Source organism: Scyliorhinus torazame, chromosome 16 (assembly GCF_047496885.1).
Source record: "Scyliorhinus torazame isolate Kashiwa2021f chromosome 16, sScyTor2.1, whole genome shotgun sequence".
Classification (NCBI taxonomy): Eukaryota; Metazoa; Chordata; class Chondrichthyes; order Carcharhiniformes; family Scyliorhinidae; genus Scyliorhinus; species Scyliorhinus torazame.
In genome coordinates this window covers 19,458,845-19,479,027 of record NC_092722.1, presented here as the reverse complement: position 1 = coordinate 19,479,027, position 20,183 = coordinate 19,458,845, and the positions used below count along the sequence as shown (strand labels likewise).

Here is a 20,183-nt window from a genome sequence, read left to right as displayed (position 1 = left end):
AGGTTTCAAATAAAAATGCACATCAGATACATTGCAATATGTAATCTACAGGTTTGATATCTTGAAAATCTGCCGCTGATTTGTCTGCCCAGGCGTGAAATTCGCCTTTTTAAACAAAAAGACAGGAAGATTCACTGGTTTACTCCGTTCTGTCTCAGTGACTGAAGGCGACAAAGAGCAGGAATGGCACGACAAATCTCTGGGGACCATATCAGATGCTGCTGGACAATTCATATAATTGTCATCTTTCTGTGCCGAAATAATTTTCTGTTCCATTTTCAACCTCTCCTCTTAATCTCTCTAGCCTCCGTGTTGGCTTTAAATCTTTTTGAAAGACCCTGTGAAGCGCATTCTGGACAAGATATAATATTCTCAAATCCCTTGCCCCGGCCGTTGACATAGTTATATCCTCCAGAGGTTCCAGTAAATTTACTCAGTACGAATTACTTTGTGTGAGCTCATATTGCCTTTCATCTACTGCCTGCATTCTTGAAAGGCAACCCTCAATTATTGCTCTCACAAGAGTCTGCAGCGTGTTTTCCACAGTGCCAAACTGATTGATATACAGTGTCACCCCGCTGTTCATTCTCGAAGATTGACATTGCATTAAGTTTTGGACTTGTTTCAACAGATATAACTCTCATCTGAAGCACGAGGTTTCAAACTGGGGTCCATGCACCTTGAAGAATCCCTGAGGGAATCGCAAGAGATCTGCAAAGTCACACTTTCACGCCAAATGCACCATGAGCAGAATTTTCAACTAACCCACCAGCGGGGCTTCGAGTGTCGAAAACCGATGCACCAAAGCTCGCCAAGCTATTCCAATGCAGCTATGACACAGACACATACCTGACATTTGCAGGAAATCATGCAGGTGCGTCTTGCACATACAACTCAACCTGCATGTGGGGGACTGCTCGACAGTGCGAATCAGCACCCGGTCATTGGGTATACTGCTCTCATGGAAACGGTCCAACGCTGGCATCTCCACATCGTGGCTCGTGGAAATGAACAGACATGCGGCGCTGTTTTGCTCCTCCAGTCTAGCTGCTAGATCAGTCCTCCCGACCGGCAGGAGGCGCTCTTTTGCTCCTCCAGTGTGGCTGATAGATCCGTCCTCCTGTCCAGCAGGTGGCGCTGTTTTGCTCCTCCAGTGTATTTGATAGGTCAGTCCTCCTGAGCGGCAGGCGGCGCTGTTTTGGTCCTCCAGTGGAGCGGATCGATCAGTCCTCCTGAGCGGCAGGCGGCGCTGTTTTGGTCCTTCAGTGGAGCGGGTCGATCAGTCCTCCTGAGCGGCAGGCGGCGCTGCGCCCATTGCTCCCCATGGAAGCTGCGAGGAGCCGTTTCGTTTCCTGTAGATGGATTCCACATCCGGGAGCGGAGTGAGGGGATTGATGTGCTTTTAGCGATCGACAATGCGCGCATTCGGGTGAGAAGCTGACGGCCGGCACTAGAATCACCCGGGGCCTTCACTGCTTTGCTGCCCATTTGCCCACGGCGGGGCCCGGCCCAAAGTTGGAAACGGGACTGGGACTGGGGCACTCAGCGATCGGAGCTATTCCGGGGCAGGACCAGAGCTGGGGAAATAAATAAATGCACTGCAGAGAGGAAGAGAAAAGAGGCAGGAAGGAGAGAGAGAGACAGATAAAGTCGCCGGACAGAGAGGAGCAAGCAGCAGAGAGGGGACAGGCGCGAAGGGGCGGACTGGAAAGAGGGAGAGGAAAACGCTGGAAGGCGTGGGAGAGACATCGGGGAAAGAGGGAGAGAGAAATACAGAAGGGAAAAGAGGGGAAGGAAAGGGGTAAACACAGTGGAAATTATTGTGAAAACTGCTGAGCAACGAGAGAAGAGCAAGCCGATTTCGGAGAGGGGGAAGATTATAGAGACCGTGCAGCAAGAGAGGGGAAAGAGACACTGCAGGATAAAGAGGAATATCACAGACACTGGATAGGGGGAATGGTAAGGAGCGATATCGTAGGATCTGCAAACAAATAAAGGAGGGGAAGAGAGAACCCAATAGAGAAATTGCAGGGGGAAAGGAAACGTCAGGAAGGAGAACAGACACATGGTGAAAGCAAGATATTTTAGTACAAAGAGCTGGGAGAGATACTGGAGAAGTGAAATGTAAAGGATATTACTGGAACTGCAGAGGTGAACCAGACGGCAAAGAGGTTATATAGATTAAAGCAAGGAAAAACAAGTGAGAGAAAATAGAGGGAAAAGAGACACTGTCAGAATACAATAGGGGTATGGAAGGAATTTAATATAAAACATCCAATGAAACAGAAATCCAAACGAGGGAATAAACATGTGGCGAGAAGGAGTGTAACATATCAGGAAGAAGAAAATTAAATTGAAAATACTTAAATGCACAGAAATCCAGGGAGAATAAGTAACAGTCTGAAATCATAGTGTGGAAAAAAGCACTCGTGACACTGAGCAAGTGGGATAAAGCAAGTCAGGAGACAAATTGAAAGGGAGGAGTGAACATAGTTGGAATAAAGGGGAAGGTTAGGAAGACTGTATTCATTACATTCACAGCTCAGAGGCAGATTGTCACTGGGATCCTCAGAGAACAGGGCCACAGTGAAATTGGTAAAGAACCTGAAATTAGAAGAGGGAAAATACTACTTCCAACATGGGGAGGAAGAAAAAATCTCTGCATGATTACGCTGCTGAATTCTGCGACCTGTCAGTGAAGAGACACATTGTCGAACAAAAGGAAGGAGGGGAGAGAGATTTGGTGGAGATTTTATACTGTAAATCCTGTGAAATCCCGATGAGCGCTCGGAGGGACCGCATATTAGAACACTTGGCATCAGCCAGGCACTACCGCAACAAACGATTGGAGAAGCATACCTCAGCCAGGCTTCATGCAACCACGTTACTCATGTAAGTGAAACAAAGTGTTTTGAGAAATTGTGTGGAGAGCCACTGCTTTACAATAGTAACCTATCCCTCTGTCGTACACATGCACCTCTACAATGCAACAAAGTGTGATGGTACAGCCAGGGTGGTTTGAAATATGTGCCCTGTTAAACTAATAATTATTTTAAAATCTGCAAGTGGATTCTCCAGTGCCTCAATCAACAGGGCATGGCATAGAGAACAGGGGAAGGTCCTAGTTTGATCGCTGTGTTCGTTTCACTGATTTCAGCTGAGTGGTGGTAGGAGCGCTACAATCAGCCTTGAGCTGATCGTCAAGCCGTGACCCCCTCTGCAAGAGGAGGTGTCTAGTGGAGGCCAAGATTGGTAGACAGCTGTGATACTCCATATGGTCAAATAGTCTGCTGATGTTCACTGTTTCGCCTCTCTTGGAGTGACCAGTTTTGGGGGTGGGCCCTTTCACCCTGTCACCCTTTCCCTGCAATAATGAAGTTAAAAGAGATGAGGTTTGGACTGTGGCTGTGGAAGTGTTGGTAAAGAAACAAAGGCTTCTTCAGGGAGCAAACCTGCCGATGTTTTGATGCAGTCTAAGGAATAGTCCAGAAGCTCAGCAAGATGCAAACAATTAATATTTCAAGGGTGTATATTTTGTTTTGGTGACAAATTGCTACTAAACATGGCCTATTGGGTTTGTAGCAGTATTCTGTCAAATAAAGTCTTGGGTTTGATTCTTCATCCGAACTAGTGGGCTAGTGTCAGCTGAGAAAAGCAATTCAATTGGCTTCTTTGCCTCTAGGTGAGAGAAAGAGACAAAATGAACTAGGAGGAGAGATTCTTGATCCTGATCACAATTTGGTAATAAACTGACAAATGTACATTTGGTAGGTCCTGTATCAGACTGCTTTGATCCTCCCTGTGGTTAAATACCCAGCACACAATCAGTATCTAACCTCACTTTATTAATTGCGAATTATGAATTAGGTGAAGGACAGCAAAATAAGGGTAGTGAAGGAACCCACATTTCTACCATCCCCACAAAGGTGGGAGATCCCACAACATCATTTGAAAAGAGAGAATTAAAAAGCCCCCAACATTTTTAAAGTCCTGAATTGACTGAAATCACCCCACCCCCAAATGTCCACATTTTCAGTTTTAAAAACGCACACAGTCTACCACAGACAGGAGGTTCTCTCTCTCTTTTCTCTCTCTCCCTCACACACACCGACACACACACACAACATGTCTCATTCTACCTGAAGGGGAGAGTGTGAACTGTTTTGCTTTCTACTTGGCCCTCTTTCAGGTGCAAGAACAGCTTTCTTGTCCACCAGTGCATATACCAGGCATTCTTAGACAAGTGCATACACAGATTCTATTCCTATTATGTAGAGTCGCGAACATCATGGATAAATCCTTTTTTGTGTTGCTGTGCATGACGGGACACATTGCTAGGGACATGGACTCATTTTCTAGCTTCTGGTTCCTTCCCCTTCCAAATATCTCTCTTGTTGACCAGCTGTTGGGAATGGTCATGAACAACCCACGTTCCCCAAGGGTAAATATTTAGGCCGTGTGGCATGTTACCCTGTACTGTACTGATAGAAGATAGACTTATAGACAATGTTACAGCTCCTTTCCCAATGTCAGCGCATCCCAAAGTGCTTTACAGCCAATTCAGCATTTTTGTAATGTCGGAAGCATGGCAGCCACTTTGTACATAGCAAGCTCCCAAAATCATCAATGTGATAATGACCAAATATTCTGTTTGTAATAATGATTGAGGAATAAATATTGGCCCAGGACGCTGGGGAAAACTCCCCTTCTCGTCTTTGATTGGTGACCTGGGATCATTTGTTTCCACGTGAGAGGGCAGACCTGACCAGGCCTTGGTTTAGTACCACATCGAATAGGACAGCATTCCCTCAGTTCTGCACTGGAGTGTGTCAGCCTAGCTTATGTGGGATGTGATCAAGAATGATCTAATGGGTGAAATAAGTTTGAAGCCTGCACAGCCCACTGAATCACTGGAGCAGAATGTTGTCCTTCCAGCTCCCCTTCAATTGCAGCTACTTTGGGTAGAACTTTGAAGTCCGAAGATCAGTTCATCGGATAACCTAGAGTGGAAAAGCACCGCCTGGTGCGCTGCAGAGCTGCATAAACCAAACGCTGCTGCCCTTGGTTTGTGCTAAGTTAGCTGATCTTGTGCATTGAAGGCTTAGCGACAGGAATGGGAAGTAAAGCAGTAATGGTTCCCGGTTCTAATCAATCTCCAGTGGCTTCTTCTCAAAAGCAGGGGTAAACCCCTGAGTAAAGGATTGAGTCAAGATGTGATGCTGTCCATGGTTGAGTAACTTGTTACTCACTTGTGGCGGGGAAGAAAATTTGCCTTATTTAATCTCTTAGAAACATTTCAAAGTATTTCATGCAGTGCATGCAGCAAAATCTCTCAAACAAGATTGATCTAAACTGGTTAATCGTTTTTTTTCCTAGCACTGATTTGAAGGAAAAATGTTGAACCGAAATGGCATTTACACTTCTTCCAGTAGTTTGTTATTTAATGTCCATGTGAAGCACCCAGCAGGTCATCAGTTTACATCTTGTCCACAAGACGGCACTTTTGACAAGTCAGTACTGGCATCAAGTGTCAGCCCTAAGTTCTGTGTTCAAGTATTGAAATTTCCATTGATAGATATGTGGATTTTCTTTCTGTGTCCTGAGTTGGTTAAACAAAAACAAATGTGTTCCATATTCATTCCCCGTTACATATGGTGCAAGAACAGCCTTGATGAACGGGTGCAGTGACCAAACTGATGGTCCTTTGAAGATTGAGGCCATCAATCAAGGCTGACTCGGGTCACAAACTGAAAGCAAGTTTGTATCTGTTCTCCTGTGCAAAATCTGCAACAAAGTTTAATACTATCCAATCATCAACGACAATATCATTTAAAACAAGCAAAATACTGCGGATGTATTCAGCGCCATTAACGTAATGAAATATCCCAGTTTGCTTCACCATAGTGGTTGGCAAGTGGCAACATCCACAACAATACACAATTTTACAAACCACAACAGTTAATGGAACCTATTAATAGTGTTTTCGGTGAACTGTGTACATATTTATAGAGTTTTCACTTAGTTTGATTGTATCTTTGGAAAGTACCCGTTGCTCAATTTCTTTGAATTTCGGCATGCTTACTGAATTTCTATGCATTTGCCTGGGTTGTTTGGAGCCCAGGTTTTCCCCCTCCCGTTTCCTTAAACAGCAAAAACACGAAATGAAACACATTTTTAACCAGGCAGTATAAAAACTGAAGTTAATGCTCCTTGGATCTAAGTCAAGGTGGCACATGAGGAAAGATGTCCATAGAAGCTGACGCCAGCGGAGGGACAATTGGAAGAAAACACCCACTTTTCACTTTGTGAATCTCCTGGTGGTCACAAGAACCCATCTTACGTAGTCGTGTATGGACATTGAATGCAGCCAGTTCCAGTACATATGAGATGTGATGACTGATCACTAATACAAGAGTGAAGCTGTTCCCGGAGTCCTGCAAAACAGGTTCTGGGGCTGCACTGATAAGATCTGTGTATATTGCTTTTCCCCGTTCCATACTTATTTATGCCAACTTTATTCAAGGCAACAATCAATTTGTGTGCATTCGGTTTCTTTTGATTACCTTAATTGATTCATTTTGGCATTGGTCTGGTTTTGAGGTGTACAAAGTGTTCCTTTCAGTGTCTTCAATTGTTAGTTGACTCTGGTTTCAGGGTTGAACTCACACAGCGGTGCCTTTTGATATTGGGATCAGTAGCAGTTGGAATCGTAGGAATAGGATGAGACCATTTGGTTTCTTGAGCCGGCTCTGTTATTCAATTAAATCATGGTTGACCTGCAACTGCAGCTCAATTTTTCCTGCCTTTGCTCCACATTCTTTGCTAACCACACCTAATAAACATCTGTCAGAAGCATTTTGTTCATGGCCATGGGGTTCAAATGATGCCATTGGCCCGTTGAGTTTCACTCCCGTATTTGATTTAAATCTTGTGAGCAGGTAATGGACTTAATGCAGATGAAGCCTGTGTACCCATCTGAAGGCCAGATGTGGTGTTTTAATGGAACTAAAGCTTTGGACAAAGTGAAGGACGACATTTCATTGCTTCTGCGTGAGACCCGTATGCTGCATTCATTACCCAGAAGGGCAGGTGGCTCATTGTGAAGTGCAGAGGAACTATACATTAGAATTAATATTCTTACAGTGCAGAAGGAGGCCATTCAGCCCATTAAATCTGCACCAACCCTCTGAAAGAACACCCTACCTAGGCCCACTCCCCTGCCCTAGCCCCGCGACCCCATAACCCCATCTAACCTGCACATCCCTGGACACTAAGGGGCAATTTAGCATGGCCAATCCACCAAACCTGCACATCTCTTTGCAGTGTGGGAGGAAATCGGAGCACCCGGAGGAAATCCACAGGGAGAAAGTTCAAACTCCACACAGTCGAGGCCGAAATGGAACCCGACTCCCTGGCGCTGTGCTAACCACTGTTCCACCTTGACACCCCATTTAGAACGTTTTCTCATAGGAAAGGTGGAGTTCAGCCCTGGAGAGAACGTCCATTTTGGTAGTACAGCACCTGAGTATTGCTGAAAAATTAGACATGTTATCAAAACTTTTCATCGAGCATTAATCAGAACAGCTTGCAAGAAATTACCAACAATAATGGGGAACAATAATTGATGTTGCATGAGAAGAGTCTGCTGATTGGTTGGAAAGTTGACTCTGATATGTTGCCATGGAGACTGCAGCGGCACAGTTAACTGCCCAGCTTTGTGCAAAATCAAACCGGACAGGTCGACTCTGGTCAAGGCATTGCCCTGGGGAATGAACATGGGAATGGCTGTCCCACAAGCTTTTGTTTAGTTGAAAAGAGCGCAATGTGTGGACATGTTCCTTCTGTCCGCAAAGGACAGGATCCTCTGAGAATATATGCGGCTTCTAGCCTGCATAAGTAAGCCATACTGTGAGCCTGATTGATGGTCTTAAATTCGTTTTCAGTGTAATTCGTTTTTTAAATTAAAAATATATATATTTTTATTGAGAATTATTTTTCAATATAACCCCGTGAAACCATACCACACAATAAATACAATTCCAGACTCAACCCCACCCCCACCCTTGCACCAAAAGAAGATAAGCAACCGAGACCCCCGTCCCCAAGCATCTTGACAGTGATCAGCTCCCTGAAATCAAAATGAAAGGCTGCCACCTCAACTAGAACCCTTCTGCAGACCTGTCATGATATATTTGACCTTTTACATAGAACATAGAACAATACAGCGCAGTACAGGCCCTTCGGCCCACGATGTTGCACCGAAACAAAAGCCATCTAACCTACACTATGCCATTATCATCCATATGTTTATCCAATAAACTTTTAAATGCCCTCAATGTTGGCGAGTTCACTACTGTAGCAGGTAGGGCATTCCACGGCCTCACTACTCTTTGTGTAAAGAACCTACCTCTGACCTCTGTCCTATATCTATTACCCCTCAGTTTAAAGTTATGTCCCCTCGTGCCAGCCATATCCATCCACGGGAGAAGGCTCTCACTGTCCACCCTATCCAACCCCCTGATCATTTTGTATGCCTCTATTAAGTCTCCTCTTAACCTTCTTCTCTCCAACGAAAACAACCTCAAGTCCATCAGCCTTTACTCATAAGATTTTCCCTCCATACCAGGCAACATCCTGGTAAATCTCCTCTGCACCCGCTCCAAAGCCTCCACGTCCTTCCTATAATGCGGTGACCAGAACTGTACGCAATACTCCAAATGCGGCCGTACCAGAGTTCTGTACAGCTGCAACATGACCTCCCGACTCCGGAACTCAATCCCTCTACCAATAAAGGCCAACACTCCATAGGCCTTCTTCACAACCCTATCAACCTGGGTGGCAACTTTCAGGGATCTATGTACATGGACACCTAGATCCCTCTGCTCATCCACACTTCCAAGAACTTTACCATTAGCCAAATATTCCGCATTCCTGTTATTCCTTCCAAAGTGAATCACCTCACACTTCATAGAACATAGAACATAGAAAAATACAGCACAGAACCGGCCCTTCGGCCCACGATGTTGTGCCGAACCTTTGTGCTAGATTAATCATAGATTATCATAGAATTTACAGTGCAGAAGGAGGCCATTCGGCCCATTGAGTCTGCACCGACATTAAACTCCATTTGCCACCTCTCAGCCCAGCTCTGCAGCTTATCTATATCCCTCTGTAACCTGCTACATCCTTCCACACTATCGACAACACCACCGACTTTAGTATCGTCTGCAAATTTACTCGCCCACCCTTCTGCGCCTTCCTCTAGGTCATTGATAAAAATAGCTGATCCTTGAACAAGCCCCACTTATCCAGTGTGCCCAACACTTGCAGCCTACTTCTCCACCTTATCCCCCCCAAGTCACGTCTAATGGCATCATAATTGCCCTTCCCCCAGCTATAACTCTTGCCCTGCGGTGTATACTTATCCCTTTCCATCATTAACGTAAACGTCACCGAATTGTGGTCACTGTCCCCAAAGTGCTCTCCTACCTCCAAATCCAACACCTGGCCTGGTTCATTACCCAAAACCAAATCCAACGTGGCCTCGCCTCTTGTTGGCCTGTCAACATATTGTTTCAGGAAACCCTCCTGCACACACTGTACAAAAAACGACCCATCTATTGTACTCGAACTATATCTTTTCCAGTCAATATTTGGAAAGTTAAAGTCTCCCATAATAACTACCCTGTTACTTTCGCTCATATCCAGAATCATCTTCGCCATCCTTTCCTCTACATCCCTAGAACTATTAGGAGGCCTATAAAAAAACTCCCAACAGGGTGACCTCTCCTTTCCTGTTTCTAACTTCAGCCCATACGACCTCGGAAGAAGAGTCCCCATCTAGCATCCTCTCCGCCACCGTAATACTGCTCTTGACTAGCAGCGCCACACCTCCCCCTCTTTTGCCTCCTTCTCTGAGCTTACTAAAACACCTAAACCCCGGAACCTGCAACATCCATTCCTGTCCCTGCTCTATCCATGTCTCCGAAATGGCCACAACATCGAAGTCCCAGGTACCAACCCATGCTGCCAGTTCCCCTACCTTGTTTCGTATACTCCTGGCATTGAAGTAGACACACTTCAAACCACCTACCTGAACACTGGCCCCCTCCTGCGACGTCAAATCTGTGCTCCTGACCTCTATACTCTCATTCTCCCTTACCCTAAAACTACAATCCAGGTTCCCATGCCCCTGCTGCATTAGTTTAAACCCCCCCCAAAGAGCACTAACAAATCTCCCCCCCAGGATATTTGTGCCCCTCAGGTTCAGATGTAGACCATCCTGTCTGTAGAGGTCCCACCTTCCCCAGAAAGAGCCCCAGTTATCCAGAAATCTGAATCCCTCCCGCCTGCACCATCCCTGTAGCCACGTGTTTAAATGCTCTCTCTCCCTATTCCTCATCTCACTAACACGTGGCACGGGCAACAACCCAGAGATAACAACTCTGTTTGTTCTAGTTCTGAGCTTCCATCCTAGCTCCCTGAAAGCCTGCCTGACATCCTTGTCCCCTTTCCTACCTATGTCGTTAGTGCCAATGTGGACCACGACTTGGGGCTGCTCCCCCTCCCCCCTAAGGACCCGGAAAACACGATCCGAGACATCACGTACCCTTGCACCTGGGAGGCAACATACCAAACGTGAGTCTCTCACGCTCCCACAAAATCTCCTATCTGTGCCCCTGACTATAGAGTCCCCAATTACTAATGCTCTGCTCCTCTCCCCCTTTCCCTTCTGAGCAACAGGGACAGACTCCGTGCCAGAGGCCCGTACCCCATGGCTTACCCCTGGTAAGTCCCCCCCCCCACAAGTATCCAAAGCGGTATACTTGTTTCTCAGGGGAACGACCGCAGGGGCTCCCTGCACTGACTGCTTTTTCCCAGTCCCTCTTACAGTTACCCACCTTTTTTACTCCACCTTTTACGGAGTTTTTATAAGTGCAAAAACTCCATAAGGCCACTCAACCAAAACAAAGCACTGGGTGGAACCACAGTCCTTCACCCAAACAAAACTCGCCTTCAGCTATCAGCTTTGCCGCCGTCTGCAGCTCTGGCAAGTCCGAGACCCCAAAGATAGCCACCAACAGGCAAGGCTCCATCTGAATCCCAAGAATCCCTGACATGGTGCTGCAGGAGACCCAAGAGCATAGAAGTTTAGGATAGGACCAGACATATGCATGTGATTCACCAGAGCGCTGGCCAGATGTGCCCTGTGCCCCACCTTGAACTGAATCAAGCTGAGCCTAGCACATGAGGTGGAGTTGACCCTATGCAGAGCCTCACTCCACACCCCCATCAAAAAACCTAACCCAACTCCATCTCCCACTTCCTTTTTACCTCATCCAATGGAGCATGCTCTATGGACACAATCCGACCATAAATATCCAATATCCTTCCCTCCCCTAGCTCATACGCCGAAAGGACCCTATCCATCAAAGAGGTGCCAGGGGGAAGGAAGGAATTTTCTTACGCAAAACTTTACGCACCTGATAATACTTAACCAGACTAGTTCTCGGAAGCTGGAATTTATCCAGCCACTCCTCAGCAAACATCGCTCCTATAAACATGCCCCCAAACCTCTCCAACCCCCCCTCCCAATGCTCCAAACGACAGCTGGAACGAAGCAATGGTTTCCACAGATTGGAGCTAACAACGGATTGGCAACCAGATTGAAATGTTGCCTAAACTGTCTCCATATTTGCTGAGTGGCCACCAGCAGACTTGAAGCCCACTTTGCAGGGGAAAGTGGAGGCAGACCCATAACCAAGGCCCTCAATCTTGTACCTCTACAGGCACTCCTCTCTATCCGCCCCATATGGACTCCATACCCTAACCCACCCCGCGCCTTTTCAATGTTCACCGCCCAATAATAAAACAGCTGATTGAGCAACGCTAGGCCACCCGCATGCCTTACCCTCTGCAAAAACACCCTACAAATCCGTGGGGTCTTGCCTGCCCAAATAAAAGAAGATATAATTTTATTAACTTTCACAAAGAAAGATTTGGAAGTTAAACTGGGAGACACTGAAACAAAATAGAAACCGTAGAAGGATATTCATCTTTACCAATTGGACCCTAACCTCCAGAAGCAGGTTTTCCCACTTCTTCAAGTCAGATTTGCCCCATTTACCAGACTCGCAAAATTTAGTTTATGGAGCGAGGCCCAATCATGGGCCATCCGGATTCCCAGATAACTAAAGCTGGACCTGGCCAGGCGAAAAGGCAACGTCCCCAGATTGGCTCCCCTGCCTGGGAGATTCATTGGAAAGTATTTGTTTTTGCCCAAGTTCAATTTATATCCCATGAAGGAGTTAACACTCCTAAGCAGCTTCATTATCTCCTCTACACTGGAGAGAGGATCCATGACATACATCAGTAAATCATCCGTGTACATCCTATGCTCCCCCTGCCCCATTCCCCTCCACCTAGTAGATGACTCCAATGCTATGGTCAGAGGCTCAATTGCCAAGGCAAACAATAGCGGAGACACTGGACAAACCTGCCTCGTACTTCTCATCAGCTCAAGGCATTCATATGAACGTTCACGGAGGGGGTTCTATATAAAAGCTGGATCCAAGATATACATCTAGGTCCAAAACCCAACCTTCCAAGGATCTTGAATAGATACCCCCGCTCCACCCTCTCAAACGTCTTTTCAGCATCCGTTGAAATAATCGCCTCTTGGCTCAGGGACTGGAGAGAGGGACAGAATAACACTAAGCGAGCGCCGAATGTTGGCCAAGAGCCTCCTAACCTTAAAAATGCCAGTCTGTTCCTCCGATATAACCCCCAGTGACCCTAATATTTGATCAGAAATCCTTCTGGGTCTGGAGCCTTACCCAACTGCATCCAACCCATGCATTTCATGACCACCACTGTGCTCAATGGGGACTCCCACTCCTCCCTTCTTTCCCGTTCTACAACTGGGATAGACAAGCCATCAAAAAATTCCGTCCTAGATAACCCCTCCTCCAGAGGCTCCGACTGAGAAAAGGCTATGATGAAAAGCCTTGAAAGATTCAATGACCTTACCTGGGTTCGAGATCATCCTGCCACTCAAGACTTTCATTATTTCCAGAGAGGCCGCTTGCCGCCTCAGCTGTTGCAGTAACAGGCGACTGGCCTTCTCCCCATGCTCATGAAAAACATCACAGCTGGCACACTGCCCTGCCTGTCGAAAGCAGCCCAGATTCCAACTGCAATTTCTTCCTGCTTGCCAACAACTCTGGCGCGGAGCAAGTGAGTATTGGCGATCCACCTCGAGGGTGGCATTCACCAACTTCTGCCTCTCCAACCTTTTACTTTTATCTTTAAGTTCCCTATAAGAGATTATCTCTACCCCCCCCCCCAATGACCTGAACTGGACTTAGTTTGATCCAGTTCAAGGTGGTGCAGAGGGCTCATCTGATCAAGGCGAGGATGTGTTTTCCCTCGGGTGGATGACACGTGTGAGCGGTGTTCGGGGAGGCCAGCTAACCATACCCATATGTTCTGGCCATGTCCTAAATTATTATGCTTTTGGATCTCCTTCTTTAACACCCATGTCAGAGATTCTTAATGGCAAACTGGAGCTGTGTCCGTTGGTGGCTATTTTCAGGGTATTGGACTCGCTGGTACTGCAGACGGGGATGAAGGAGGATGTCCTCACCTTTGCCTCGTTGATAGCCCGGAGGCGGGTTCTGCTTGGGTTGAGGTCTCCCACTTTGCCCAGTGCCTCGGCTTGGGCGGGTGAACTTGCGTCGTTCCGACTTTTGGAGAAGGCCAAGTACAGCATTAGGGGGTCGGTCGAAGGGTTCCAGCTAGGATGGCAGCCATTCATTTCCTTTTTTAAAGAGTGGGTCGCTGTCAGTTGTCAAGGGGGTTTTGGTTTAATGCTGGGGGCTACGGTTGGATGTGTTTCCAGTGATCTGTTTTATCACAACAAGAGTGGGGGTTAGGGAGTGGAAAAGTCTAGGGAAGGTTATAGGATGTGAGGGGAAAACAGTGATTCTTTCAACTTGAATCAAACAATAAAAGTCCATTCCTCAGAGATCATTCCATGAATTATCAATTTTTGGATACTGAAAATGTGCTAGAGGATGTGCATTGCATACACATTTTGCAAGATTGGGCTAGAGGGATAAGATATGATAGATCAGGGGTTAGATGCTGGTAGAGAAATGGATCATGGTGAGCGAGAAAGGGCCATTTTATCTAGAGGCCAATTGTCCAAATTAAGTTCTCAGATGATGTACCATCCATGGGAATTGAGTAACTGGAGGCATGCAACATGTGGAACAGGCAGAGAAATCTAGTGGAAAATACAAAAATTGGTTGAATGTCCAGGATGATGGACCAGGAATGTGGGCTGTGTTCCCGTAAACTGGTGTGCTTGAATGGAAAATAAGAAAGCAGAGCTCCAGTTCCAATAATGGGTTCGGCAATGAGTCCAGGTTGAGGAAACGTTCACGGATGGTGGAAAGAGGCTCAGATTGGATGTATAAGGGATCTAACAGTAGTGTCCTGCAGTGTCTTCTGGCAAGTAGGTCACAGTCTGACTAGACACAGTGGAATGGAGAATGCAGCACCATCCCGACAAAATAATAGAAGCAGAAGTCCTCATAACCAAAACCTTTTTGAAGCTGCCAACAAATTAACAAATAAAGTCATACTGGAGACTAAACAGAAAGAATTGGAAAGATGGGAGAACATTTGGTGTATATCAGAGGATCTGAATAGGGGTCATCCAGCATTATCTCATGGATTTGCACAGAAGAAGTCCTTGGATGGAACTTGAGGCTAAAGCTAGGTTAGTTGCTGAGGTTTTGAACAATCCTTCGGAGATAGAGGCCAGAATGGACTTATCCACAGTGAGAAAGGTAATTTAAAAGAATAATTGGCCGTTTTAGTAACGTTTTCGTGAAGACGTAAGTCGATAATTGTGAAGTCTAGTTAGACAATTGAATTTGCTGTGCACACAGAGAAGGCTGGATGCAAGTTTTAATATCTTAGAACTAAATACTGAAATGGAACATCCAAAGCGAAGACATTTTATGGGCAAACAAAACATTAACAAAATTAAACATGGAGTAATGTGTGCTGAAATTTCCAAATTTGGGTGACCCCAGGAATCGAAAATCGATTATCTTTAGTAATGGCTCATGCAAACCTTTGTGATGGGTTTTCAAGCCAGTTTTCCAATATTTGTTATGGGAGAAAGTGGAAAATGATGTGCTTAGCTTGGCAAGTCAAGAAAATAAGGAGAATAGTAAAAAGTACTCTGGCTGCTGAAACTCCTGCGTTTGTTGAAACAGTTGACATGATATTTTTTTAATCAAATATATAAGGGAAATTCTCTATCCAGAAAAAGCTGAAGAAACATACTGTTGATGTTTAATGTGAGGCTATTCCAAAACCCAGAAGGGTAACTTGGAACACCAGGGGCGTCATTCTCCGACCCCCCCGCCGGGTCGGAGAATCGCCGGGGGCTGGCGTGAATCCCGCCCCCGCCGGTTGCCGAAGTCTCCGGCACCGGATATTCGGCTGGGGCGGGAATCGCGGCGCGCCCGTTGGCGGGCCACCCCCCGCGATTCTATGGCCCGGATGGGCCGAAGTCTCGCCGATAAATTGCCTGTCCCGCCGGCGTGGATTAAACCACCTTTTGAACGGTGGGACAAGGCGGCGTGGGCGGGCTCCGGGGTCCTGGGGGGGGGGGCACGGGGCGATCTGGCCCTGGGGGGTGCCCCCACGGTGGCCTGGCCCGCGATCGGGGCCCACCGATCCGTGGGTGGGCCTGTGCCGTGGGGGCACTCTTTCCCTTCCGTCTCCACCACTGTCTCCACCATGGCGGAGGCGGAAGAGACTCCCTCCACTGCGCATGCGTGGGAAACTGTCAGCGGCCGCTGACGCTCCCGCGCATGCGCCGCCCCGAGATGTCATTTCCGCGCCAGCTGGCGCGGCAACAAAGGCCGTTTCCGCCAGCTGGCGGGGCGGAAATTCCTCCGGCGTCGGCCTAGCCCCTCAATGTTGGGGCTCGGCCCCCAAAGATGCGGAGCATTCCGCACCTTTGGGGCGGCGCGATGCCCGTCTGATTGGCGCCGTTTTGGGCGCCAGTCGGCGGACATCGCGCCGTTTCGGGAGAATTTCGCCCCAGCTCTTCGTGGTGTATATTTTCAATTTAGTATACAGGAAGAGAATATATGCAAACCAGGGAGGAATAGTCCAGTCATTTTGTGATCAATTAATAACAAGTATTTGTTAATTTAAAAGAAAAATACATGACAAGAAGGACTGTAACATACAACAACAGTACAGTTAACTACAGTGATGGCTATGCACAAGGTATTACATGAGGTTACCCCTTTGTTCCCAACTACCTATGTTTCCTGAACTTTGCGGTGCCCCCAAGCAGCATCCAATGTTATATAACTGAGCTAAATCCGGCGGATAGTTTAGGATTTTAACTGGCTGTCGATTGGATCCTCGACTTCCTGACCCATAGATCACAATCAGTAAGAATAAACAACAACACCTCCTCCACGATGGTCCTAATACCGGTGCCCCGCAAGGCTGCGTACTTGGCTCACTATTAGACACCCTGGACACACACGACTGTGACAAAATTTGGCTCCAACTCCATCTACAAGTTTGCTGACGACATGGCCGTAGTGGGTCGGATCTCGAACGACGATATGTCAGAATACAGGAGGGAGATAGAGAACCTAGTGGAGTGGTATAACAACAAGAATATCTCCCTCACTGTCAGCAAAACTAAAGAGCTGGTCATTGACTTCAGGAAGCAAAGCACTGTGCACACCTCTGTCTGCATCAATGGGGCTGAGGTTGAGATGGTTGACAGCTTCAAATTCACATCGCCAACAATCTGTCCTGGTCCACCCATGTTGATGCTACGACCAAGAAAGCACAACCGCGCCAATACTTCCTCCGGAAACTAAGGACATGTGGCATGTCCACATGACTCTTACCAACTTTTACAGGTGCACCATGGAAAACATTCTATCTGGCTGCATCACAGCCTGGTATGGCAACTGCTCAACCCAAGACTGGAAGTAACTAAAGAGCGTCGTGAACACTGCCCAGTCCATCACATGAACCCGCCTCCCATCCATTGACTCAATCTACACCTGCCGCTGCTTTGGGAAAGTGGGCAGCATAATCAAAGACCCCTTCCATCCGGCTTACTCACTCTTCCAACTTCTTCCATCGGGCAGGAGATACAAATGTATGAGAACACGCACTAACAGATTCAAAAACAGCTTCTTCCCCGCTGTTACCAGACTCCTAAACAGCCCACTTATGGACTGATCTGATCTCTTCACACATCTCCACCCTCTGCCTATGTCTATGTATTTACATTGTGTATTTTATGTTTGCCCTATTATGTCTTTTCTTTTCACGTACGGAATGATCGGTTTGAGTTGCACGCAGAACAATAGGTTCTTTATCTCCCTCCTGTATTCTGACTCTTCGTTGTTCGAGATCAGACCCACTATGGTCATGTCAACAAAACTAAAGAGCTGGTCATTGACTCTACGTTGGTACACGTGACAACCCAATCCAATCCAATTTGACAATAACTTGTTTTCAGGGGACTGTTTTCTGCAGCTGGGTGTGGCTGTGCTGGTAGCTACTGCTACAGTGTCCCCTTCTCCAGTTGTGCTATAGATATGTCGTTCTTTCCCTTCGATGTTACCTAACATGTGGATCCGGTTTTTAGCAGATGTGTACCAATTCCCAATACTTTTCCCCCTATTAGGTAAACAATTGTTTTTCTCATTGGAATGCTAAATCGCATATCAAAACATCCTTTCAGACAGCTGCCCTTATTCCCTTTATAAAAAGTGTTATCCTAATTTAATTTTTTAATCCTAATTTTCCCCAATTCATAGCAATACCCATTGAATGTTATACAGACTGCCGTTCTGTAAGATTAAGAATTGATACTGTGAGTTTGATACAAATGTTGGAAGAAAAAGAAGTCTTCAAACTTAAGCAACCAATTGTCTGACAAGTTTTACTGAAAGGAACACTTTCAGTGAGAAGTTATTGGTAGTCGTAGAAGGACACCTCTTGATGTAAATCTTGGAAGTCTTAAGATTTTTTCGTAAGGGAATTGGTTAATATTGCACATTCTGTGACAATTAAGTCCATGCTCCAGTGATTAACGCGACTGGTACTAATTCGGCATAAGTTAGGGCATGTAAATAAGAATCCATTTCCACCCATGTGGGGAATGACCTGGAAGGAAAAAATGGTCTGCGCTTGGGTTTCTTCACAAAACTCAGTACAACATTTGTTGAAGACAAACTGGCTCCAGCTACTTCCTTTCCCAGAATAGCACCATGTTTAGCCGATTAACACTAAATAGCTTGCCCTTTATTCTGAGACTGTGTCCGCTGGTTTTGGACACCCGAGCAGGAGAAACATTTTTGCATCAAACCTTTCGAGCACTGTAAGAATTTTATAAGTTTCAGTTAGATCACCCCTTTTTTAAATTTAAAGTACCGAATTCTTTATTTTTCCAATAAAGGAGCAATTTAGCATGGCCGATCCATCTACCCTGCACATCTTTGGGTTGTGGGTGTGAGACCCACACAGACAAGGGGAGAATGTGTAAACTCCACACGGGCAGGGGGCTGGGATCAAACCCAGGTCCTTGGCACCGTGAGGCAGCACTGCTAACCACTGCACCACCCTGCTGCCCCTTGATCACCTCTCTTCTAAATTCGAGCGAAAATAGGCCCAGTCTCCTCAATCTCTCCTTATAGGACAATCCCACCATCCCAAGAATCCGTCTGGCGAACCTTCACTCTATTCCCTCTCTGGCAAGTGTATCCTTCCTTGGGTAAGGAGACCAAAACTGTACATAATACTCCAGATGCGGTCTAACCAATGTTCCGTACAATTGAAGCAAGACCTCTTTTCTCCTGTATTCAGATCCTCGTGATAACGGCCAATATACCATTTGCCTTCCTGATTGCTTTCTGCACCTGCATGTTAGCTTTCAGTGTCTTTCAGAAAACAAGAACCCCTTTCGGCATCACCACTTCGCAATCATTATCTTAATACTCTGTACCTATTCAATCTGCCATATTCTTGTCCACTCGCTAAACTGGTCCGAATCCCCTTTAAGCCTCAATGCATCATCCTCACAACACATTCTACCAGTTTGTCATCCACAAATTGGAAGTATTACATTTGGCCCCCACATCTAAATAGGTGCTTTATTTATAGAGGAGGTGTAGGACATATGACCACTTTATTAATAGCGCAAGACCCTTTTGGAGATAAGGATAGTCGTCCTGCATTGTCTGTGGCTCTGGGCATTGGAGGCATGGACATCATTTACTGTTTTTTGTTAGTGTGCATAAATACCAATATTCAGTGTTTCTGCCACTAACACACATTCATTGGTTTATGGTAATTATTGTCTGTCGTTCACGGTGCCGGAGACCTGGGTTCGATCCCGGCCCCTGGTGACTGTCCGTGTGGAGTTTGCATATTCTCCCCGTGTCTGGTTGGGTCTCACCCCACAACCCAAAGATTTTTTTTTTTTAATTTTAATGTTTTAAAAAAAATATATTTATTAAAGTTTTTTAACACAATTTTTCTCCCTTACAAACAATGACCCCCCCGTAACAAAAAAAAAGAGAAATCGCGCAGAGCAAGATATATATTATACATGGCAAAATGATATATTTACACAGCTTTGTACACTGGCCCTCACCCCTACGTGCCAGTTTCCCCAACCCTTCATGTTATCTCTTGCTCATCCACCCTCCCAGGCAGTCCCCCCCTCCCCCACCCCCTCCCAGGACGTCCCCTCCACCCCCCAAGGACCCACAACCCAAAGATGTGCAGGGTAGGTGGATTGACCACGCTAAATTGCTCCTTAATTGAAAAAATAAAGAATTTGGTACTTTAAATTTATAAATTAAACAAAATTATTGTCTGTCGTACAGCACTTCTGGTTTACACCTCATAATTCCATTTCAGCTGGGCGGCATGGTGGTACAATGGTTTGCACTGCTGCCTCATAGTTTCAGGTTACCGGGGTTCAATTCCGGCCTTGGGTGACTGTCTGTGTGGAGTTTGCACGTTCTCCCTGTGGGTTTCCTCCGGGTGCTCCAGTTTCCTCCCACAGTCCAAAGATGTGCCAGTTAGGTGGATTGGTCATGCTTAATTGC

The 20,183-nt window shown here is 46.3% G+C and overlaps 1 protein-coding gene across 1 annotated transcript in view; it reads left to right on the top strand.

Annotated features, from left to right (window-relative positions):
- The first annotated feature begins 1,375 nt into the window (after positions 1-1,375).
- LOC140392618 (streptomycin biosynthesis protein StrI-like) overlaps positions 1,376-20,183 on the top strand; it is a 41,454-nt gene continuing 22,646 nt past the window's right edge. The window contains exon 1 of the mRNA XM_072478044.1: positions 1,376-2,892. Coding sequence (XP_072334145.1) covers positions 2,639-2,892 — 254 coding nt within the window. The 5' untranslated portion in view covers positions 1,376-2,638. The remainder of the gene's footprint in view (positions 2,893-20,183) is intronic.